Source organism: Pseudochaenichthys georgianus, chromosome 9 (assembly GCF_902827115.2).
Source record: "Pseudochaenichthys georgianus chromosome 9, fPseGeo1.2, whole genome shotgun sequence".
Lineage (NCBI taxonomy): Eukaryota > Metazoa > Chordata > Actinopteri > Perciformes > Channichthyidae > Pseudochaenichthys > Pseudochaenichthys georgianus.
This window is the reverse complement of record NC_047511.1, coordinates 6,331,071-6,355,519: the sequence shown is the minus strand read 5'-3', so window position 1 is coordinate 6,355,519 and position 24,449 is coordinate 6,331,071. Positions and strand designations below refer to the sequence as shown.

Here is a 24,449-nt window from a genome sequence, read left to right as displayed (position 1 = left end):
CACGACCTACGACCTAGATGACTCGGATTTTATTTATTTGGAAAATAAATTCAAGCCACCTGATATATACAAATATATATACTATGATTATTATATGCTACTGTATACAGCTAATTTTATTTTAAGTGAAATCATAACTATTTTATGTAGTTTAATCATTTTTATTTAGGTGGTCACTCAATTTTTCAAATGTACACCACTCGCCAACAGGGGGTGCTGCAGCACCCCCAGCACCCCTACTTCCCGCGGCTATGATGTACATGCAGACGTTGATAAAGCTACAGGTCACTTCAATATATATATCACACTAATTCATAAAGCAACTTAGACATTTTGATGTTCCGGACCTTTGCATGGGGAGATTTTCTCTAACTGGACCTCGTTGAATTTTAGTTGAATATCCCTGAACTATAAGAATCAATCAATCAATTTTGATTATTAGAATGAGTTCAGATACTCTTCTAAGCTGCAATAAATCAAACCTGTGTCAAAAAAGAAGCAGCATCAGCGATGAATTGATTAAGCGTGAAGAGGTGGATCGCACAAATCACTTTGTACTGGAGAAAATGTCCCCATGGAATGGGGAGCGTAATGTATATTTTAAACTGTAGATTTAGTTGGAGTGAAAAGAATACTCAGTATTAAAAGATATGATATATTCAGTTAGCAGTCAATATAAGTATGATGTCAGCCCACTAACTGCATCAGATGTGGCCGAACTGAGCGATGAGGAATACGTGTTCCTGCATGCGAGGACGTTCTGATCATCTGCAGTGCAGTTTAACCCAATGAGACTACAAGTGCTACTTAAGTGCACTGACGAGCAAAATGTCATCTCTTCCTTTTGACTAAGCAGACTCCTTTTCAGCAAAAGAAAATAAGCTGAACCCAAAAAGCAGCACAGCTTCCATTGACCTAGGATTAGGCATGTTGTTGTGAGCCATGCCGTCTGAACTATTTGTATATCGAGATCAAATAACAACGGCAGTACAACCAAAATAATGTTTTTAAGACCTAGTGAAAAGAGCCAAGGATTGGATGTCCTTTTATACATAACATCTTCAGATAATGCTCGCATTAATAGCAGGTTTGAATTCGGCCCTGAATTACCTCAAAGCAGATGTTCTCGCCTTCTTTATCACAGTCCAACCACAGCACCACGTAGTCACAGCCTCTCGCTTCAACCTGACATGACACCAGAAATGTGGGGTAAGCACCACAAATATAATCCATGAAACACTGACATCCAGATGATTCATAAGAATGCTGTGAGCTCCAATGTCTTCTGAAAATCAATATCTGAGTCGCTTACCTGGAGGAACTTGACCATGTTGAGCTTAGGGTTGGCCTCCTTCTTTTCTGTCGGAGCTTTGCTAAAGAGTTCTGCAGGGTCCACCTTGTCCCAGTTGTTGTACTTCCCTAAAAAAACCACAACAAAGCCTAAACTGTAAGAAAGACAATAAATGGGAGCTAAATAGTAAACAACACGTAAAACGATACGATTAATACTTTATTGTCAGATCAAGTCTGACATTTTTCATACGTTACAGCAGCTCCATCCTCAAATATTAAGCGGGGGAAACAGACAATTAACACAACAATACAATCACTGAAGACAGTATGTTCAAGAGCTTCTAACGTACATTTGAACTGGGATTAAACTCTGTATTTAATTTGAGGATTGACTGGTGCACAAAGGAGTGCTTCAGTCTAACCCTATTCAATTGTGGGATCTGTATCTCCAATTTGATGGTAACAATTCTTATTTACTGTTAAATGGTGTTTTTAGTTATTACTTTTAGAAAGGTGTAATGGTACATTCAATTGTTTAAGATGTTGATCAGGTCATGATTAGGGATGTACTGATAACTTTTTTCTTTTCTGACACAGAAAACTGAACTCTTAAAAACATGTCGTTACATTATTAAGCACTGCAAGGAAATGTCATCAGTGAACGTTGGGTGGGTTAGGGTGAGCAGGAGTTGATACCCACCGATGAAATCCAGACTCATCACATGTCCACACACAGAAGTCATCTTAAAGCGTACACTTTGGCCCTGGAAGCTGCCGGGGTATTCGTGCACTGAGCATGCTCCGTTGAGACCCTTGCGACTTGTACAATTTCCTTAAGGCCAAGGATAGAAGATGATAATGTAATTAGTCAAACGTCTTGTAAAAAGGTGCAGGCTTTATAGGCCCATGAAAAAAACATTTAAATGCCACCTAACAACATAAATTAATTAATTGCATTAATTGCATTAATGTGGTTGAAACTCTGAAAAGATCCAAACCAACACAAGTATTGTGTGTACCAAAGCCCAATATGTTCCAATGTATTTGTCCAAAAACTATTAAAGACCAGATGTTAGAGGTATTTAAATCGTAGCCCAGATCCTAAAAGTTAACAAAATGTCGTACCACAATTATGCGGACGCCACTCAGTTTACATTACAATAAAGCCTGACGACTACGGACAATTACAATCCCTCACCAACTACATGGAACAAATCAGTAGCTGGATGAGCAACAATTTCCTACAATTAAACAAAAACAAAACAGAGACAATTATCTTTGGTGCCAAAAGGGAGGAACGGGCTGAAGTAAGCGCTAAACTAGAAGCCCTACCCAGGGCCGTCCCTGGCCAACTTGGGGCCAAGTCAAGTGACATTGTGAGATGAGCCCCCCCCCCCCCACCGACAGGAGTGAAAAGATTTTTTTGGAAACAAAGTACTTTGCAAATATAATTCCTGTTTATTATTATCAACAGTTACTTTTTTATACAGTGAGGTAAACAGTAAATGTGCATGTATGTCGTTCAGTATGCGTTTACAGGTGAATACGTCGGCATTTCCTGGATGCAAAGTCATCGACAAGGTCATCGTCTGACAGCTGCTGTGCCAACTATGCGTTGATACTTATGATAGCCAGGCCACTTAACCATTCTTGTGCCATTGACGACTGGAGGTACGTAGGTACATAAGCTTCAGTTTGGAAAAGCTTCTCTCAGCAGACGCAACTGTAACAGGAAGAGTTACTGCAATGCGGAGGGCAATCCAGAGATTTGAGTACAGTTCCTGTAACTCACATTTGTGGAAAAATTACAACATCTCCAGCAGAGGTCGCGTTAACCGAATATTTTCCGTCAATGACGGATTTTTTGTAACAATGACGGAAAAATCTGAAAGCAGTCCGTAATTTTGACAGATTAGAACACAACTTGGAACAGCGCCAAAATGTCCACCAGCGGCCCACATTATATTACATCCTCAGTGGCCAGGTCGACTGAGGGCGATCTACTGTACTCTACTGTAGTCTGTAACTATTATGTAGTCTTTCACACCCCTGTCCAGTTGGTGGTGAGTGTGTGTATATTAAGTAGCTATTGTCTAGTCTTGTTGTTGACCTCGTTGTTTAACCGGCTTTAGCAATCGCAAAATGTCACGGCAGCTGATCGTCCGAAGCTTTTTTAATAAGCCCAGTAGTTGTGATGGTGTGGATAAACGAGGTGAAAAGAGGGATTGATGCGGTGGAGGATGAAGGACAAGCCAGTAAGACTAAAACTGACAACGTTCAGCCAGCGGCAGAGGGGCAAGCAAGTGGCAAGGAGTTCAAGCGGGAGTACCGGGTTCAGTGGGAGCAAGAGTTTAAGTGGCTGAGGAGGGAAGGTGGCAAAATGTTCTGCAACATCTGTAGAGAAGCTAAGATGAGTAACGGATTTGCCCGAGGGTGCACGACGATGCAGAAATCAGCGTTCAGGCTACAGCAGGTCAATTGAGTTGTTCTTGTAAATGTTTTGTTCATATTCTGATTGTAATTGTCTCATTTAAAACGATGGCATGGTTCATATTTGCCTGTTTAGGCCCAATGGTCGTGGTGTTTTTAGCGGCCTCTGCCCCCTCTGCTGTCTGTCAGTGCAGGAACAAATAAATCATTCATGTTCGTGTTGACATGGAAAGTGACACACGGTCGGTGTCTCTGTTCATCTTTTTGTTTCCCATGCCCTTAAAAGTTCTGTATGAATCATTAAAACATGAATGAATGAACATTTGCTGCTCAGTACCCAAACATAAATATTAAATAGGTCTCATATCTGCATTAAAACATGAAAAATAAAATGACGGATAATAATGGATTATATGACGGAAATGTTACGATCCTGTCAAAATGACGGACAACAAAAAAGTCTAACGCAACCACTGATCTCCAGAGCAGTTTTTAATATAATTAATGCAAATAAACTACGAGCACGAAAGCAACCCTGTGATCCGCCATTGTTGTTGTTGTTGGCGAAACACGCGGGTGACGCCGGCGTGAGCAGCAGAGGTGGGGAGAGGCGGGGCTATGGCATCATCGGTATCAGGAAATGATCGTATAGGACGTACACACGGAGCCGTTTGGCCCCCCAGAGCGTTCCGTCCGCAGATCTACCCACCTGTTGTGTATTGCCCTATAGATGATGTTGCATGACCTGTAAGTGATCTATTGTTGTCTTTTAATGGAAGTTTTAGTTCCGCAGGGTAGTTTTTTATTACAAAAATAATATATTATTTTAGTGAGAACAGTGGACACGGACTAAGAAGCTCTTTGAGACAGACTGACTTCTGGTGTGTACTGCTCAGTGTCCGTCAATCTGCAAGAAGCAAAGGGCAAAGTCAAGCCAGTCAAAGGGAGAACATTATGAGACCGTATCAAACAAACCTTTCATCAGGAGAACATTTCAGGCTTGCTTTGTAGCATTTCTTTTCTTTAGCTATTTATTGTACAACTATTTTTATATCACACAAATAACGTGTTATGTATTACTCATTATACTATATAAAACTTAAGTTATAAAATAATAGCAACCCTATATTTTATAATAGGCAGATATAATAACGAAGTATCGTGAGATTAAAGTACATCATTTTGAAGATATTCAATAAATAAAAATGAATTAGAAAACACAACTTTTGAAATGCACTTCAAAAAGTACACTTTATTTACTTTTTATTCTAAAACTCGGGCTCTGATGAGTCAGACTTTTACAGAAGGTCAGAACATGAGTGCATATCCCTTAGTTACCATGCACATGACGTCTTCTCTGAATACAATTATTCTTTCATGGTTGACTGCTAATGAAGGACGCAAACTATTCGAATGGGAATGCTACAATGAGGGCAAATAAATAGAGGCAGGTCCAGAGACAGGTTGCAGATCTACTCCAACAGAAACAACATAAGACCTACAGCACCCAGGAGCAGCCCATCTCAAGCGACACACTTCAGCCATGGAACAGCTCCAGGTAAGAAAGTTGCCTTCGTGTTAATGGTGATGATGACGGACGTTTTTGACAGCTTCCACGTGGGTTACACCTTAAAAGTAGAATAGTTTTGGTCTTAACGTGTACGTTTAAATATAAGCCACAAGAGGCCATCCTTCACACTAACTATCAAAGTAGGGCTGGATATCCTTGGAAACAATACCCTTGTTTCTTTACACACACCAAAGTAATATTGTCTCTGTACCGATGTACAAGAACTTAAGAATGAAATGGGCCAAACTGTAATTCATATCAAGAACTAGGCCTTTTTATCAAAGAATAAGAAACAAGATTACATATCTTAACATATATTTGAGGTCAGCTTACTGTAAATGACAGTTTTTAAAACCTTTTGGTAAGCAGTGCACTAAATAAAGTGTTTGATACAAAGCAGAGCCGAGTCCTGAGCCACTCGGAGTTGTCGGCTTATCCTTGAGGGACAAAAACAAATCATAATAATTTCCAAAGCATAGTGATATGCAGTGTTTTAAGTTTGAGGAAAGGCAGACCGGAAAGTGACGCAGAGAAATGAGACTAACCGAGTAATGTGTGCAGCTGCTGCGGGTCTTCCTGCTGTGCCTCGCGGCCCTGAACCAGTGTGTGGCCCTTCCGCTGGGCAGCCAGTGTGTGGAGGAGTCCCTCTGCACTTACAGCCTGCAGGACTACCACAGCCAGCTGGTGAACCTGCCCAGCAACATCAACGAGCGCAGCATCGCCACCTGGAGCTACGTGTGAGTGTACACGCCACCATTACTGTCATTCAGCTACAACACACTATTCTATTCTCAGCCAGTCGTTCTGGAAGAGTGGATCAAATGATCCATTAGATGATGAACAGAACTTTTTCAATATGAATCAGTCTCTTAGGATGTTTCATGTTGTTCCATTATTCGGGACAAACCTAGACGTGTAAATGTCAACTTGAGAACTCTGTCGTTTTTAGCATTTTTAGAGCAAAAATGATCATCATTTCCAAGCAATACCTTTGTCCATGAAGTCTCTGTGCTTTCAGATGTTCATTGGACATTAGGAAATGACAAACTGCATTCTAGTAAATAGCTATCAGCTGTTTTTTTACAATGTCCTTGCATTCAAAGAATCAAGAAGATTGTGGCTACCTATCAATGACACTTTGGTAGAAGCACCAGCTGACTGAACTGGGAGTGAGGAAGAAAGAATATGAACGAGGAAAGATCAAATGTAAATGTATAAATGGAACTGAAACTAATGATCACTCCAATTAATGATTAATTTACCAATTGCCCTAAATCAACCATTCATTGGGTCATTTCATTTATTACAACTAATTTGAAGTGTCAAATGTATTGTATTGTTTGACCGATATCCTAAAAACCAAAAGTATTACATTTGATACAAGACTAAACTAAGTGAAACAAACTCATTTCAAGTTTGAAGCAATTCATTTTAAGAATATTTGTTTATTATAAATAATTATATTTAATCATTTGTTGTTTAAGGGCGGCGGGCAAACAGATTTTAGGCGCACCCCTAATAGGTATAATATTCAATTGCCAACAGCACACCATAGCGCATAAGGACCACTTTGTCATTCCTCTATGTGATGAGAAATGGAACCGTTACATTGCTTGCACATCATATGACAGACAAACAAAGACAAATAACTTTGAAGTGCTTTGTATTAAGTGCACATGTTGATGGTCTTTGTGTGGGCCATGATCCCAGGGAATGATACTTATCATGAACAGTATCACTTGTTTGTTTGGTTATTTGAGAAACATCCCTGTGTATTACTGAAAACAGCTGCTCACAGACAGGATTGCAGAATGTATCGCCAGGGCCCAGGAGTTCAAAACTTTTAATCTCCATCATATTTTGAAAACCCATTTGTCGTGATCCAGGATCAGACAAGTCGGACAGATTCTGTCCCTGGAGTTCAAAGCAATTCAGGATAGAATCAGCCTGATCCAGATTACGACTTTTCAAGATGACTAGATCCTGAATATCAGTGCTTTAAATCCTACCGAGCGCCATCTAGTGGACATGAAAAATAATACAAGGAAGACAAGAGACCACATTGCAGACATCTATTGTCCGCAATTACTTTTGAAAGGTGATGAAATGTGTCCGACTTGTCTGATCCTGGATCACAAAAAATGGGATTTCAAAATCTGATCGGATTGAGATTAAAAGTGTTGAACTCCTGGGCCCAGGTGACTTAATAAATCCTTTAGATGAAGGATTCTTATTCACCAATGAATAAAGCCTGTCTGTGATCTGTCTCCAGGGAGAACATCGACCTGAACCGGGTGCCTCAGGTCATCCATGAGGCCAGCTGCCACAGCAGCCACTCCTGCAGGGGGCTGGACAGTGCTTTCGGTCTGGAGACCATCCCCGTGTCCCTGAGGATGCCCGTCCTCAGGAAGAACCCCAGCTGCTTCCCCTCAACCAGCTACTCTCTGGAGTTTGAGCTCATCACCATAGCGTGTATATGTGCCATCTCCAGGCACAGCTGAGCAGGAATGGCTGATAGGCCTGTCACAACAATACATTATCGACTTATTGTACCCTATATGGACATAGCCTCATTATTTTTGCCATTTGTTTTAACATGCGTGTTTGTTTAAATGAGAAAGTCACCAAAATGTGAGCCAACATGATGCCAGAGCGTTCTTTCACAGCGCCTAAGGCGAATGAACATGTCACTTCCCTGTCACATGTCCCCTCGTCTGCCCTCTGTCCTCTGTGTCAGACTTACAGAGCAGGATTTGGGGTTAGTAACTTCAGATTTAACCCTGGGTTTTCAGTACTAAGACTGTGGTTCACTTCTTAATGGGACAGCTGGTGACGTATGCTGCACACCGGAGCTTTCCGGGTCAGGTGATGTTCAAGATTGGTTCATGGCTTGAGACACTGTCTTAGGAGGTCACTATTAATTATTTATGCCTTAGTCTTTCACCTGCAGGCCTGGTTGGTTAAAACAGACTTGGGAGTAAATAAAAACATAACTCAAAGTGGTGAACAGTAGAATGCACTTAAAATGTAAATGAATGTTTGGCAATTTAATGCTAATAAATAAGCCTTGTTTTCTTTTTAAAAAATAGGAAGATTAAGAAGATAAAATGAAAAGCTGCGTTCAAGCAGCACATTAATTCAATATTATACACATATTAAATAAGTCAACCTAATAGTAACCAAGATAAGCAGAGATAATATTAACCGGTTAATGTATGCATTACCCAGGGGTTTCTTTTGCCACCCGTCCTTCCTGCACTTGGCATCTTAAACTGTGTTGCTTTTAGACTGGATTACGTTTTGAACGTTTTTAGCTATGTTATATGCTGTTCATTTGTAAAATATGATGATTTTTCGCTTCAAACTCCTCCCCTTTTAAGCGAAACGCAGTCATAGCCAGACTGAGAAACCCTGGGTTTATTTACAGAGGGGATAGCCAGCATTGTAGAACTGCTTAGCAGGATTGTTGTTGTTGTTAGGGTTAGTGAACCCAGATAAAGAACATATATTCTGAGTGCTGGCTTCAGAGTAGAGGACACAGGTAGAGGTAAGATAACATTGAGGATGGGGGTTTTACGGGTACTGACAGGCCAGAACGTTAGGAAGAATATTGGTCCAATGGGCGTACAATCTACAGCTCCATGGTGGGCACATTTTGGGTTTAAGTGAGAGTCAAGAAAGGCCTGTTACCTGAATCAGCCAACATGTGGACTGTTTAAAAACAGTGGAAACATAAAATTGCTATCAATTAAAGCGTATATGTTGTTACTTTGCACTCTGTCATTAATGTCCTTAACACTGACAACAAAAATCCAATCCAATCAAAATGTCTGAATATATTTTTAAGAATGAAAGTGCATATGCATTATTATGCTATTGTATTATCATTTCATATCTGTGGCATAAAATGGTCTTCAAGTGACAATAAAATAATGTTGACATGATTTCTGGGACAATGACCCTTTGTCAGTAGGAAATATTTGTTTTTTTAATGCATGGTTTCTGTGGATTCTTTGTATACTACGATAAATTATGTGTGCATTGCTAAATAATTTTGTGGAGAATCATATATATTTATTAATCACAAAATTCACTTGGGAATCCTTTTGTGTGCATAACCTATTGAGACTGATCCAAGTCCACCAATGGAGGAATGAATCCAATAAGGATGCATTGGCAATGCACCCTTATCCCGTAACCACGTTATTCCACAATATATACTGTGGTGACGGTCAAGCCAGCCTTATGGGCAGAGATTTGTCTCATAAATATTTGTGTGAACACAAAAATAATTTGTGTGTAAATATGTGATTTGTAAATGTAAAACACCATCCACAAATGCATTTAGAAGATTTGCAAACTCACAAATACATTTGCAAATGTAAAACAGATCAGCAAATACGCAAAATATTTTCACAAATTAAAAAAAGATCTGTGAATACTATAATTAATTTACAAATTTAAAAAAAAGGAATTTGTGAATATCTCTTTAACATTGACAACTTTCGATCAGGCATTTGTGAATCCATTTTGTATTTGCAGACCAAAAATGCGCTTGCTTGTTTTGGCAGCTATCCTACTGTCTAAAGGCTAAGCAGATGGACAGGGGTACGTTGTAATGTTATTTTACATGTTATAAGGAGAGTAGCGAGTGACGCAATTTATAGTTTTAATTTGTAGGTCACCAGGTGTAGGACTCAAAGGACTCAGGTTAATCCAGAGGGGAGACTTGTCACGACCAGCTCATTACTAGGATCTGGGTTAATGATCCGGATGAATCAGGACTCACCCATCTCTAATATAAAGCACATGATGTAGCTTGTGGTGATGGCAGTTTGACACTGAAGCTTCGATACGTGCTTCAAACCCTGGTTTTCCTATTCCATAGAAGCAGAGCTTCAAAGCTTGCTTCAAATCACGTGACATATGACGTCCGAAGCAGCAACTGCTTCAAATCACGTGACATATGAAGTCCGAAGCAGCAACTGCTTCAAATCACGTTACATATGGCGTCCGAAGCAGCAACTGCTTCAAATCAGGTGACATATGACGTCCGAAGCATGGATGTATAGAGTGGCGAAGTCACGCCCATCTACTTCCGGTCTATGGGACCTTATTTCGGAAAAATAATGTATTGAAGTCAATGGAGAGAGAAAATGTATCTTTCGATCCCGTTTGAATTGTGCCATGAATTACACATTATGATGTTTGTCAATCTTAAAAAATAATTTCCATGTCAAAAAAGTCACAGTTTGATTTATTGTTCTCATCGTTTAAAAGTTTTACGACAAAATTATCTTTTAAATTGACAAACATCATATGTGTAATTCGTGGCACAATTCAAACGGGATCGAAAGATAATCTTTCTCTCTCCATTGACTTCAATACATAATTTTTCCGAAATAAGGTCCCATGGAGGTCCGCCGGAAGGGTAGGGACTTCGCCACTCTATTGCGGTGCGCGAATATCCTATGCATTACGGTAGAGGCCTGTAAAAACTGCCTTCAAAATAAAAGCGTTTACTCGGTCAATAACAAATATAACTAAAAAACACACCAAACATATTCATATATATACACTGGAGCTTAAATTAATAAATATGTACTATATAATGTGATCAATAATAATGTAAAACAAACTACGTATAACTCCCACATCATAACTGAGTGAATGTAAAATGTAAGGATACAGTTATGAAGACATATCGGACATTTCCACTGGGGGACTCATTTCAATTGATGTTGACACGATCTCACAACACTCCTAAAATAACATTACTTTCTGACGCACAATTTAAAATGTATGCCGTTTAAAATATCAAATTAGATCTATTGTCCATCTATATTTTGATTGTTATTTAATGGAAACTGTCCATAATCAAAGAGTCATTCGAAGTCAATCAAATACTTATTTCACTCCAGGGTGATAGCAGGTGATAGCAGGTGTCTAGTCAAGCAGAGAAAATCAGGACAATCTGATGTAGAATTTCAAAATAAAATACTTTTGAAATCTCACATATGGGCTATCGTCCTTCTGTTTTTATACAAGAATAAATAGAAAACTGTCAACTTATCAAAGATTGATTTCACTCCAGGGTGATAGCAGGACAACCCATCTAATCACTCCGAGAGAATCTGGACAATCTGATGTACAGTTTCAAAATAAAATACCTTGGAAGTCTCATATATGAGCTATCGTCCTTCTGTTTGTATCCAACAGTTAAAATGTTCAAATTAAATTGAACCAGAATTGTTCACCTTTTTTCTTTAACAGTGAAGAAAATTGGATATCTTAATGATATTTATACAGCAAAAATCAAAATGTCCCCGGTTTTAATTTAGAAAATCTGGTCACCTTAGGCTAAAGGCTTCTCTAGTGTCTTAGTTTGGTTAACGTGAACGGGTTGTTCTTCATGTGGACATCGTCGGGTCACCGTATATTACACCAACATATCACTCACACAACACTGTTCACACGTTAACTCTGTTAACAAGTTACCTGACACACTGCTTATTTAAAGGTAGCCTACTGTGTCCAACAACAAAGAGACATGCTCACATTCTCTGCTACTCACCTTTAGACAGGATTTTGGCAATGGACAGAGCCAGGGACGGTTTCTCTGCCACCATCAGGACAGTCTTCATTGTGACGGCCACTTTACGATTAAGACAACTAGTTACTTTCCATATACGTGCTTGCTATGTCGAGCAGAGCGGCCATGACAGTTTACGGAGGACGCTGTTCTTCTTCTTTGTTGACATTTGGGCAGGTAGCGACCGTTTCATATAAGGTGCATACCGCCACCTACTGTTCTGGAGATGTTAGGTTTTCAAAAGTTATACATGAACTATAACATTAATAATTAAATCAAGAACATCTTCAAGGTCCCCTTTTCTTTCCTGCCAATAATTCAAGCCAGTCTTAGTCTTTCTTCCCAATACACACAACACAGATTTTTTTTTTTCCTGTGAGGTTGAACCTCAGTCTCCTCCCTTTTGTTGAACACAGGTGCTTCGTGAGGATTGCAAGGCCTCCTTGATCTTATGTGGTGGTAAGACACCTTTTTAAATATTAGTGTCTGACTGTCTGATGCAAGGATGCAGTGTGTTCGTGTTATGATCAGGTCCAGTTGGTTGGATAATGCATGTCTGAATCTCTTTCAGTGAAGGGAGAGGATTCATCATGTCTTTGCCCATCCCTGAGAGGACCAGGGACAGGGTGTTGTTGGGTGGGTGGTAAGTTACATCATGTTGAAATGGAGAGATTCTTACTCACCTGCTCTGTGACCTTGCATTCATGTTTCAGCCTTCAGAGGAACGACCTAGCGACTTGGCTTTCCTTCACCACAGACTTTTGCAGTTGGAACCTTACTCACACAGTTTAACACGAGGAACTCATCTCAGGATTTGGCATCTCTCAGTACTTGTAGGATACCAGAATTTCCTCCATCTGTCTTCTAAACATTTCTCAGGACATATTATCATGCATATGAATCTGCTCTGACTAAAACCACCAGACTCAGGGACAGTTTCCTCCCGCAGGCCATAAGACTGCTAAACACCCGAGCACTGTGCCTCCATAAGCATTCATCTGTTTGTCATCTTGCAATTTATTTATTTATCTAAATGGTTATCACTGTAATAACCTGTATTTAATTTCATCTTACTGTACAATATTTTATTTAACATTCTGTTGTTGTATGTATCATATTCTATTTACGTGTATAAAGACTTCTTGCACTATTTTTTATTTTATTTTTTGTATTTTATTATATAACTGTGTTATTTGCATTAAAATATGAAGTGCTTTATAAATGGAACTCATTATTATTATTATTATTATTATGTTGCATTGTTGGAGGAGCTCGGGTCATAAGATTTTCATTGCCATTTCTACACTGTAGTTTATGTGCATATGACAATACAACCTTTGAATCTTGAATCTCTGGGAGATGTATGAGTGTGTTCTGACCAGTGGCGTAGCCACCATAGGGCCAGGGTGGGCCCAGGCCCACCCAGTTTATTCATTGGCCCACCCTGAGAAAGCTTCGGTGTTATTTAAAATTATTTTTAAAATTATTTTATTATTATTAATAATAAAAAAAGTATTCACCCATTGAGAATATCCAAGAATTCAAAGTGAAATTCAAGTGAACAAATATCGAGTTTAATTAATGTTGTATGTGCTTTGTCCTCTGAACCGAACTCATTTACGGTAAAAACTGATTGTTGGTTCTGGCGCGCGCCATAATAACGTGAGAGAGGCAGAGAGCTGCCTGCAAAATAAATGATGGCTCAAAGTTCACTAATTAACTTTGTTTTTTTTAAAAAGCCAGACTCCAAGAAGAGCCCCCACTGCCCTCATCAAGCTGATAACGATTAAATAGCCCCGCCTCCCTCTCCCCACGTCTCCCTCTCCCCACCTCTCCTGCTGCTGGGCTGTCAGAAGAAAAAAAATGTTAACGGAAACTCTGCCGCACGGTTCCCTCGTCCCTTGGAAGAGGCGGAGAGGTGGGTGTTTTTCATCTGCTGGTGGACAGTCCGGAGAGATACAGGCTGCTTCTCAGGTCGATTAAATGAAATCCTTGCTTCCCTCACTTGCGTCGTTTCCCTGCGTTTAGTCCCTCCCACCAGGGAAGCATGGAGGGACGCAAGGAAACCACGAAAAGCAGGGAAATGAGTTTTAAGAGCAATGGGACGTCCTTTTCCTCCGGAGCGTCACGTGAAGCGACGTCCGTTTGGGATGACGCTGCACAGCTGTTCGTCTGGCAGCAGCTCTGTACCCGTTATTTCCACAAACACCCCAGCCTCTGTTAGTGCACATTTACTGACATAAACATTAGTATCATCTGTTGTAGATCCAAATACATGAAATAAAATAAGAAGTCATTCTCAAAAAAGATAAACGCCATTCTTAAAATGTATTTAAACGAACAATAGTTTGATTAATATTGATTGGAGTGCACAATAGGAATACAATTATTCAGAGAACAAAAACAGATATGTTATCTATCAAAACCCAGTTAGATTAACATTCATTGGACTGCACACTTTGTTTGTTTGTGTGGAGCAAATTAACATTTTAAATAGGACTTAATGACTGCGGTCCCGTGAGGTTCATGTATTTTCTTCACTCTGCTGGGGTATTGCTCTCATGTCAAGAAGCATCAGATCAGTGCATGCACTGCCTCGTCCAATCAGTGAGCGATACACAGTCAGGGGGCGGGGTGAGTATCTGAGGATTTCATCGGAGGATGGTCTGGTGGTTCCTCGGTTATCGCTCCTCCATGATCGCTCCTCGCTCCTCGATCCTCGGTCCTCCGGCAGAAATAAGAGCCATGGGACGGTACTCAAGATGGCGCAGTGAGACCGAGGACCGAGGAGCGAGGAAATGAAAATAGTCGACCTGAGAAGCAGCCATACACAGGGTTGGGTTGTAACGGAATACAGGTAACGGCGTTACGTAATCAGAATACAAAAATCAAGTGTATTCAGCTGGCGTTACATTTGAAAAACGAGTAATCTGATTACAGTTACTTTCGTAAATCTGAAGTGAATACATTTTGGAATACTTATTGGAATTATTGGTGGAAAAGTTTCCTCACAAAATGTAATATTCATTCGTTTTAAGACAGTACAAAGAATGCAGTCTGGGTGATGGAAAGTATTCTAAAAGTAATCTGCCACCGGTACCGGCGGGGATTGTTGTTAGCTTCTGATGCGCAGAAGAAAAATCTGGCCCACCCTATTTTTTACAGGCCCACCCTAAAGTACATTTCTGCCTACGCTACTGGTTCTGACACAGTGTTTTAAGCACAAGCATGGCTCTGGTACAGTAATAAGAGCAAGAGGGTTTCTGGTTCAGATTGTGGAGCAAGGGCCATCTCCGATGGTGGAGCTCGAGTGAGGTGTTTTAGGGCTGAAGCAAGGGTGCACTTAGGTGTCTGAGGGGTGGAGTGTGGTGCTGTGGCTGAAGCCAGGCCATGCTTTATTGCAGTCAGTGAAGGTTGGGCTCCAGGGGATGAAGCAAGGGTGGAGTCAGGTTTGTGTGCAGTATATTGCCTCGTCAGATCACGTTATGTCTCCATGTGCATTTCTTCTAATTGTAATGATGAAGATTATGCCCTCGGGCCTTCTTCAAGATGAACACATGATCATACATTAGCTGATTGAAGGGTGACTGTAGAAATCCTCTGGGGGTGTAGATAGTTAGATCATTCGCACTTGTTACGTGCCGTGTTGTGTTTGTGTGTGTCTCTCTCCCCCTGATTGTCTCCCTCCAGGTGCAGCCTCTCCCTCTGGTGCTCCCGATCCCCAATCAGGGCCTCCATAAAGGTCTGAGGAAGGCTGCAGTCTCTCTTCCTTCTCCTCTGGGTTAGGTGATGTGTGACATGTGCAGCACGTGCAGCATGTGTAGCACGTGTAGTGTGGTGTCTCTGCACACTAAAAAATGCTGGGTTAAAAACAACCCCATTTGGGTCGTTTTTTAACCCAACGCCAGGATCAATATTGGACCAACCCAGCAGTAGTTAATTTGACCCAACGAAATGGGTTGTGTATTTTAACCCAGCAGATGGGTTATACATTTAATCCAAATGCTGGGTTAAATTAACTACAGCCCTGGGTTAATTCTACCATAGATTGGATTAAATATTACACCCAAATGCTGGGTCATAATAGCTGCGATGGGTTAATTCTACAAGTTATTATCGTCATGTTTTTAATGCAATACCCATGTCTCTTAAACATTTAAATTACAAACCCTTTTAAAATACATCCTATATTTGGTCATGCAAATAATATAATATGCAATAAATGCTTTTAAACAATGTTGGAATCTTAGAAAAATATTCATTTTATTGTTATAACAATTGACAGTTCAATAAAGTGCAAAAGATTCAGTTCACAATAAAGGGCAAAACTTTCTTTAAACAAAACTTAACATTTATGCATGTACAGTACAGCCTGTAAACAACACAGGCTGTGTTCTGTGTGTTGTTTACAGGCTGTACTGTACATAACACACATTAGAACAAACACATCATAACAGCATCGAGATCTACAAGCTCATAGCACTTTGTGCCACGCTATGAGCTTGTAGATCTGCCCTTTCTAAATCTCAAAATCTTTGCTTCTGGTTTGAGAACCACTAATAGCAACATACGTTTTTTCAGAAATTACTGGTTCATATACTAGACCCTCCAGAAAAACGCGGGCAAAAATCCTAGATTATGCGGGGTAAAATCCTTGATTATGCGGGCTAAAATCCTTGATTATGCGATCAAACATGCGGGGTTTTATGTGATTTTATGCGGTGAAATTGCGGGAAGTTACAAAATATGCGGAAAGTTGCGAAATATGCGGAAAAAATAAATATTGGGCTGTCTTATTTATTTATTCTCTCTCACACACAACCTGCCACTAACGTTAAACCCCTTTACTATTCAATTAAACACAATCAATGTTTATTTATTGTAAAAGCAATTGGGCTATTTTAATCTCTCACACACACACACACACACACACACACACACACACACACACACACACACTTCTCCGCCTCATTCTGTTTTCATTTACTCGTTCGTTATCTGACCAGCTTCAATCTTGTAGGCTACTCACTTCGTTTCTTGTAGCCCTCGAAAGGGTTTTGGAGGTTGATGCCTCGGGTGAACGTGAGTTGTTTGGCTTTCTTGTCCGCAGCAGCAGAAAGCATTTTCGAATCTTTGAATGAATCAAAGTGGGTCGTCACCGTCGATGTTCTCTTATCAACACACAGTTGCACGGGGTGCAGATTAGTTTCCCCCCACTTTCATGCAAGACATCGGGGTACTGCTTTGCCCGGTCTTTAGCAGAAATGTTCGTCGGTAAATGAGATGGATTAGAGTTTTTCATCGTGTGAGCTCCACACGTCCACTCTACGTTGTTGTTTACCTTCTGTGATGCGCGAGTTGATGACGTCGCGCATCATCACCACTTCACGTCAAGACGAGTTAACTTTTTTTCCAACTTTGTGTGGAAAAATGCGGGGATTATGCGGCCTTTTGATAAATATGCGGCTTTTTTAAAATCTGCGCCATTTTGCTGATTATGCGGAAAATTCTGCGATCACAGAATCGCGTTTTTCTGGAGGGTCTAATATACTGGCCATGTAAACGTTACAAAGAAAATCCTCCAACATGATCACAAAAATGTACTGCTCCTTTAGGTGATCCGAACGACAGGAAACTAAGATGTGCAAATAAACATTTTAACAATTTATGCTTCCACCATTTAGCTCTTTTAACTCAGCACACAACTTGCTCATAAAATACTTTGAGCATTAGGTAGTATTTTGAACATCACACACACACACTTCAAAAATCCTGCAATATTTGATTTAACCAGATTGTAGGAGCCACATATGAAGCCATTTCTGTGTTTGTTAAGATACATGTTTTTTGAGTCACTATAGGTGGTGGGCGTGTCATTGCATTGGGGTGGTGACGTTTGTGCTTATATCCGGTTGCTTTTACCTGTGCAGGTGGCAATAGATGGGGGAGTGAGCTAGAGAAGGACAATTTTTGTTGACCGCACGCACTCACGCAGGCACATACAAGGAGATACGTACATTCATATGGAATATTGCATTTTTGGAAAGCAAATAAAAGGTCAAACGCATACTGTGTTGGAAAGACTGAGTTTTTGCGCGTCCACAGTGTTTTTTCTCTTGTTTAGTCCCTCGCGGCACTTGGTTTAAGATTACTGCCGCAATACAGATAGAACCCTATTCTGAGCCAAGCAGAAGAAGAGAGAGAATAGAACAGGAGGACCAGCAGAAGAAAAGAAAAGGATCAAGACCACAAGTCTACTTGCAAGCAAGTATTGCTGCACGCAAGGACGTAGCCGGTTTTGACTCCTCTCCTCCCTTGATTTCGTACACTGCATTTTGGAAGAATTTCCATACAGCTTCACACTGCTTTGTGTAGTCGATGTCAAAGATATAGAATACCTTGAAACAGACATCGACTGCCTGAAACAATGTGTTTTGTTCCAACGCCTCCCCATCAAGAATAACGAACGCCTGAGAGGTGTGCCAAATATCGTTTCCCAGGGACAGGACATATGGGTAAGGTCTTGACACCTTCGCCTCATGGAGGGTACTCCACCAAGTTTGTTCCAACCTGAGAAAGAAATAAAGAACAAAAGACAAGATAAATTAAACAAAGTAAAAGATTGTACAAAAGCAAAGAGTAAGCAAGATTTGGCAGTGGCTGATAAAATGCATATTCAGAAACAATGTTCTGAATTATTCTTGAGCCAAGGAATAACAGGCAGTCAGGCACATTCTTAACCACTTAAACTGGACCTGGTTGGCTCTGTACTTTAGACCACTGTTTTCCATCTTCACCAAATCTCTTCGCCAAAAATAGCCGATCTAGCTGCCATTTTTGGATAATGTCCCCGCCACCCCCCCAAGAATATGGATGCTGGGTTCAAGTGATTAAAAGAATAACATTTCCCTTTAGATATGCAGAGGGACTTACAGGCTTATGATCGATGAAGGCCAACTTACCCCCTAAACGCACCAGGAGCGTCTGCGCCACGCTGCGCTACGGCTGCGCCATGACGGAGCGTCATGTGTGCAGCCTCGCAGTTGTTGTTGATTTTGGAATATTTCCTGGACATTTTGTACTTCTACAAGTAAGTAGGCTACGTAGTTAAATGGTTTATGTTTGTGTCTGTTTAAATCGGGTTTATTGTTGTTATTTCCTATTTTGTTGTGTTGTAGACTACAGACACAGTTAATAATAATTGTAATATTCCAGTTATAAACGACATGAATCAAAGATGTGTTGCTGTATTTTAGTGGTAAAAAAATATGCATTCATCATCATAATTATTGTATATATATATAATTGACAGTGCCTGTAAACCGGAGGAGAACGCTGCAGTATTCTCCTACTTGAAAGACGGTGGTGGGCTTACAAATTGTGGAATTATATGTAGTGTTTGAGGTATCATCGCTGGTACGACAGGTGCCGTTTGGTCCTCCATGGAGGGTGGAGTTGTGGCAGTTGGTTGGACATCAGGACTTGTAGGTGGCACAGCAGGTTCAATCTAAACAGAACCCAGATTAATGTAACAAACAGTGACAGCCACCTAGAATTGCCGGATGAGCATCAGTAATGTAAATCAGTGTACCACACCAGCAGACTCAGTAGACTGCACACAGTATGCATTGTGTGAAAGATATGCACCACGCCAAAGTGAATTGATAAATTCAGAGACCTGTGTAAAGTATGGTTTATATTGACCCCTAAGAGACACAAAACCACTCAGAAACCCTTCACCCGAGTGAATGAAAAATGCGACAAGTTTGGACCATGCAGATCTGCGGCAAATTGAAAAAGATATAAAACAAACATGTAACTTCTTAACTGACAGTGACTACCCGTCGCCGTCGGGTGGAAACCGTGTATGTCCAAAATTGTTCCGTTTATAATTTTTAACATTTTAAAATTGTGAAATAGCCAATCGACAAGCTCTTGACGTTGGGAGCTTGTAGATCTATTTGTACTACTTTTGTTCAACACTATGACGAATTAGTACATTTAGAAATATAAAAAACATAGTTTAAATATGGAGACACAAGGTTTCTGCCCAACAGCAACGATATGTAGACAGATTAAACAAAAAATACTTACTGTACAATTTATCACATCCATCCCAGTATTTACAGAAACATCCCAGTACTCCATCGCATGATCATCCCTGTAGTCCAAAGGCACCTTTTAAGCAGCATTTATAGCTAACCACTAAACAAATATGGCAGGAAAAAATGGACTTGTCGAGTCAAAATGCTATTTACAAAGTGTCATACTACTGGTGGCAGTAAACTGATTTTCTAAAAAAGTCTATAGCGCAGTGAAATGTATAAACTGTCATCAGTCTCGCTGAATGACTTCACTGCATGTAGGGGATGGTGATCAAGCAGCTCTCTCACATCAACAGCTGCCAAAACTTGAGTGGGAATTTGGTCTAGTACTAAAATGGACTTTATGAGACCAAATTGGGGCTCTCCATCTGGGTCATAAGACAGGAATACAGTCGTGCCTGCTCGATATGCAGTTCCCTTAAAGGTAACCGAAGCTGGTTCATACAATTCACTGAAAAGGGGAATGTCTGTTAGACCACTTTCGATGTCTTTAACTCCCTCAATGTTGGCCAGAAAGGTAGTGTGCCCTGGACCAACTTCTGTATTGTGGCTCAACACAGTTCCACACAGCAAATGATAGCACTGCGCTATCTGATGGCGAAAGGCCATGGTTTTGCAAATGTTTCGGAAATTGCATGTTACATGGCTAACCCGTTTAAAAAAGTTGTGTTTCGCTTCGAATCTCATAGCCCAAAACTGAGTCAAGGGTCCGAGCTTTTGAATGGCTCTTGGGTAATGGAGCATGAAGTGGTCTTTTGGCAGCAAATAGTGAAGAGGATAGAGCTCCAGGAAGAGAGAGTGATGCTCTTCAAGGATTTTAGCTAAGTAGTGTTGCTTCAACAGTAAGAGAAGGAGAGAAGATGAACTCCATACATAACAGTAACAGTAGGAGAAGTTTCCATTCCTTGCAATGCATGGGGACCAGGTCACCTATCATTGTCGGCAGCAACCTAAGTAGGCACCACATTTGAGCTGCTGATTGATGCATGGCGCCTTTAACCTTTTTTAGATCATCCTTACTAATTACAGAAGGTTTATTACCCTTATCACAAAAGCCGTAGTCAAAGCTTGTGATTCTGTAGTTTAGTTTGTCAAGTGTTAGATGTTTCTGCTCAATCAGCGAAGTCAACACAAGCTTGACTTCATATGGCCCTACGCCTTCCAGTATATCATGCATGATGTCAGGTGCTATGTTGTCGGTTACGTGATAGAAAGACAAGTCATTCAAGACACTGTCTCTATTCAGGCCTGTCTGGGAGCGGTCGGCTGTACGCAAATCTGCCTCATGACTATTGACATCACGCAATAGTGCAGGATCTGCCAGCGTCTGAGACCTCCGGGCATCCTTATGTATTCTGCAAAACCGACACATATAATTTCCAGAGAAGCTTTCAATATAGCCAAGCATGGCATTCACGCCCAAATTGTCTCCCACTACCTGGACCACTGTAAACCTTACAACACCTTGAAAGTTGGGGGTATCAACAGTGATGCCATCCCTCTCAAGACACCTGATCTCTTCCACAATAGGGCGCAGCACTGCATCAAGGCCATAGGTCTCAGCGTCATCGGATTTGTACACTGCTAAAAGGAAGTGTGACTGCAAACTTGATAGCAGGTCTGGTGGCAAGCTCTTTAGGGTGAAATATATAAATCCTAACTTGTGAACCCCAGTCTTAGACCCAAGCGGATTGACTGTCTCACAGTCATCTTGGTAAATCATAAGTGGGATCGAAACCTCTTTTAATAACAGTGGATGCGTTTTACAAAACTGCCCATCAAATAAATCTTGAAGAGCATCACTCTCTCTCTGCTGCCATTCTTGCATGGCCTGTAAAACCCCAGGAATTTCAAGTAGCTTGGTTAGAAGGCGCTGCAGCGGAATACGCTGATATGAATCACGAACTGAGACTTGTCGCACAGTGCCAGTGGCAGAGGCTCTTTGCTGAACAAAGCATGCCCCCCCAGTGAAAATCTCCTCAACTGGCTGAATGAAGTTTCCTGATTTAGCAAAATACTGCATCTGTTTATAATCTGTATCAAGTCCTTTGAAAGGCTCGGCTAATTCCAAGAACTCCAGCCCAAGCTCTTCTACCTCTGGGCTTTGATCAAGACCAAAATGACGAAATAAAGACATAGTCTTTGATTCTAGTTTGCCCACAATATCACCAATTAGACTAGAGGTGTGTTGAACCATAAAGTTTAAGTTAGAGAATGTCAAAGAAGGTTTAGACCTCAGATGAGCTAAAAAAAAGGGCTACCCGGTTGGTCATGTCATCTTGCCCTAGTTCATCCCATTCATCCTCAACTCCCTGTACAGGCTCATTTTCAGCAAGCTGTATGTCAACAGGCTGGGCTGGACCTTCAAGGGGATCATCGGGAGTATCACTTTGGTTTTCATGCTCCTTTAATAGGTGTCTTCTATAAGACCTTATAAAAGAAAATGTTCTACCACAACCAGTTTCACTACATTGGAAATATGTTGATGAATGGTTTACATGATGTACTGCACGTAAATGTTGAAAGAGAGTCTTGGCATCCCCTGGAATTTGCCTTTTGCATTTAAAGCAAATATACGCCATCTGCTCACAAATTTGAACAAATCCTCAGAATTAATATGCGTGTGTGGGGGAGGGGTGTAGCCTCTCACATCTGCAGTGATCTAACTATACTTACAAGTCCTCTACATTTTTTGAGGAACTTAAGCCTGGGGCCAGCTTTTGGAATCAATTGGCTGATGGTCCCCTCGTCTAAAAGAAGAAAACTCTCCTCGTCAATTCCCTCGTCTGAAAGACAAAAAAACAAAATACAAGGACATATTTAAACCATGGAGAACAGCAAAAAATAAGAGGCTAATTACATGGAAGCTATTGGAATAAAAATGCATTTTCAGTAACATAAAATACAATGCAGTCAATGCCATTTCAAATAATTCCTTTACCTAGCTATACAGACGATCTGCTTGCTGTGAACGTAAACAAAAACATGTTCTTACCTTTAAATCTATCAATAAGGTCTGTCAACTGCCACTGTGTCAATGTGTCACACACAAAATCGTCCATTGATCTGAGACAAAAACACATAAAGAGCTTAATTAAAACAAAACATAAAATGTACATTTGCTTGACTTCAACCTCACTGCTGGGCTAATTTATTCAGTTGATGAGGCTACTAAAACTGACAAATGTCTGCTTCTCCTATTTATTTATTTGTATTACCTGTTGTATTTAGCACACATGAGCCCCACTTACTATGGTTATTAGCATTGTATTTTATCTGCAGACTTATGGTTATATCAAAGCCTTTATTTTTATATAGAGTGATACACTTTTGTGACTGCTAGAAACAGGTCAACCCACAATAGAGCAAGATTAGTTAACCAACTACGGACAGCAGCCACAGGAACCTTTGCAGTCACAAATTGCTGTGAAAAATTGAGAGAGACCAATGAAAGTGAAAGTTAAGTTACAGAGAACCTGCTTTTTTTTTTTACACCAAACCTTATCAGTCCCCTTATCAGACAGAAGTTGACGAATTACTTGGTCATATCCAAACCAATTCAACAGAGTTCTTCAATTTAAAAGACATGGATCCAGCCTTAAGTGCTAAGCTTTAAAACTGAATTAACAAATGACATTACATAATGTGATGACAGAACTGTAAACAGAATTAACATTTCTTTTTATTTAAAATATATAAATAATATTTCACATCAAAAGAAACAGCACCATGGTTGTTTTATTGTAGCTGAAACTTTAACAAAATAAATAACTCAGTTACCTCCAATAATGAACCCATGTTTGTATAATTGTGTTAACTCTGTGTGTTGCTGCTAGCATACATAATACCTGACGTGGAAACCTTACTCGTGGAGCAACCCAGTCTCACGGCATTTCGTGTTCACCATCACGATTTTTAATCTATTGATTCGTGTTCACCATCACGATTTGCCCCTTTTTTTCGTGTTGCACAGCACGATTTTAAAAGCAATGTATTTCTACTGGTAATAGGCTTGTTTGAGACAAGCAAGACCTGCGCAGACCTGCGCAGACCTGCGCAGTTGCGATCAACGTCTTGCTAGTGCGTTGCATGATGGTTAGTCATTTTGTCCGACTTGCTCTGGAGGCTCGCCCACATGAGACTTTGAAATCTCGCGGGACAAAGACGCCCGCAGCCTTGAGAGCGAGGCGAGGCGAGTTGGCACAGTTGCTCTCCACGAGCTGCGGAAGCGAAATGCTTGATGGGAAACGGCTCGCTGGTATCTCGAGCTGAGCGCTCATTGGTGGTTTTTACCACGTGCTGCTGATGAAACTCTCCAATTGGCTGGCAAAAGTTTGTTATTGTTTTGTGTCAGTTTTACGTCGCCACATCCATTCCCATGTTTCATCATTGTTCCACAATGTTTATCATCATGAAATTAATATCTATATATTTTATACTATACTGCTTACCGTTTTCA

The 24,449-nt window shown here is 40.4% G+C and overlaps 2 protein-coding genes and 1 long non-coding RNA gene across 3 annotated transcripts in view; 1 reads left to right on the top strand and 2 right to left on the bottom strand.

Moving 5' to 3' along the window:
* top3b (DNA topoisomerase III beta) overlaps positions 1 to 12,037 on the bottom strand; it is a 39,746-nt gene extending 27,709 nt beyond the window's left edge. Inside the window, exons 1-4 of the mRNA XM_034091762.1 lie at positions 11,868 to 12,037; positions 1,994 to 2,125; positions 1,313 to 1,419; positions 1,111 to 1,185 (exon numbers count right to left, since the gene is read on the bottom strand). Coding sequence (XP_033947653.1) covers positions 1,111 to 1,185; positions 1,313 to 1,419; positions 1,994 to 2,125; positions 11,868 to 11,937 — 384 coding nt within the window. The 5' untranslated portion in view covers positions 11,938 to 12,037. The remainder of the gene's footprint in view (positions 1 to 1,110; positions 1,186 to 1,312; positions 1,420 to 1,993; positions 2,126 to 11,867) is intronic.
* Positions 3,488 to 9,187, top strand: LOC139434357 (uncharacterized). Its single transcript, XM_071204230.1, has 3 exons — positions 3,488 to 3,766; positions 5,855 to 6,030; positions 7,566 to 9,187. Exons 1-3 carry the CDS (start codon positions 3,488 to 3,490, stop codon positions 7,792 to 7,794), a joined length of 684 nt encoding a protein of 227 aa, XP_071060331.1. The 3' UTR covers positions 7,795 to 9,187.
* Positions 12,038 to 19,265: 7,228 nt separating the features above from the next.
* Positions 19,266 to 22,772, bottom strand: LOC117453002 (uncharacterized). The gene is made up of 3 exons (XR_004552814.2): positions 22,667 to 22,772; positions 19,980 to 20,090; positions 19,266 to 19,392 (listed from the first exon to the last, which is right to left on the bottom strand). It is a non-coding gene; the product is annotated as an uncharacterized lncRNA (long non-coding RNA).
* Positions 22,773 to 24,449: the final 1,677 nt, after the last annotated feature.

Bases quoted from the DNA above. Each gene is read 5' to 3' on its own strand.
- LOC139434357 (XM_071204230.1), top strand. From the start codon at position 3,488: ATGGTGTGGATAAACGAGGTGAAAAGAGGGATTGATGCGGTGGAGGAT. The intron at 3,767-5,854 runs GTCAATTGAGTT...TAATGTGTGCAG, and splicing joins CAGCGTTCAGGCTACAGCAG to CTGCTGCGGGTCTTCCTGCT. The intron at 6,031-7,565 runs GTGAGTGTACAC...ATCTGTCTCCAG, and splicing joins ATCGCCACCTGGAGCTACGT to GGAGAACATCGACCTGAACC.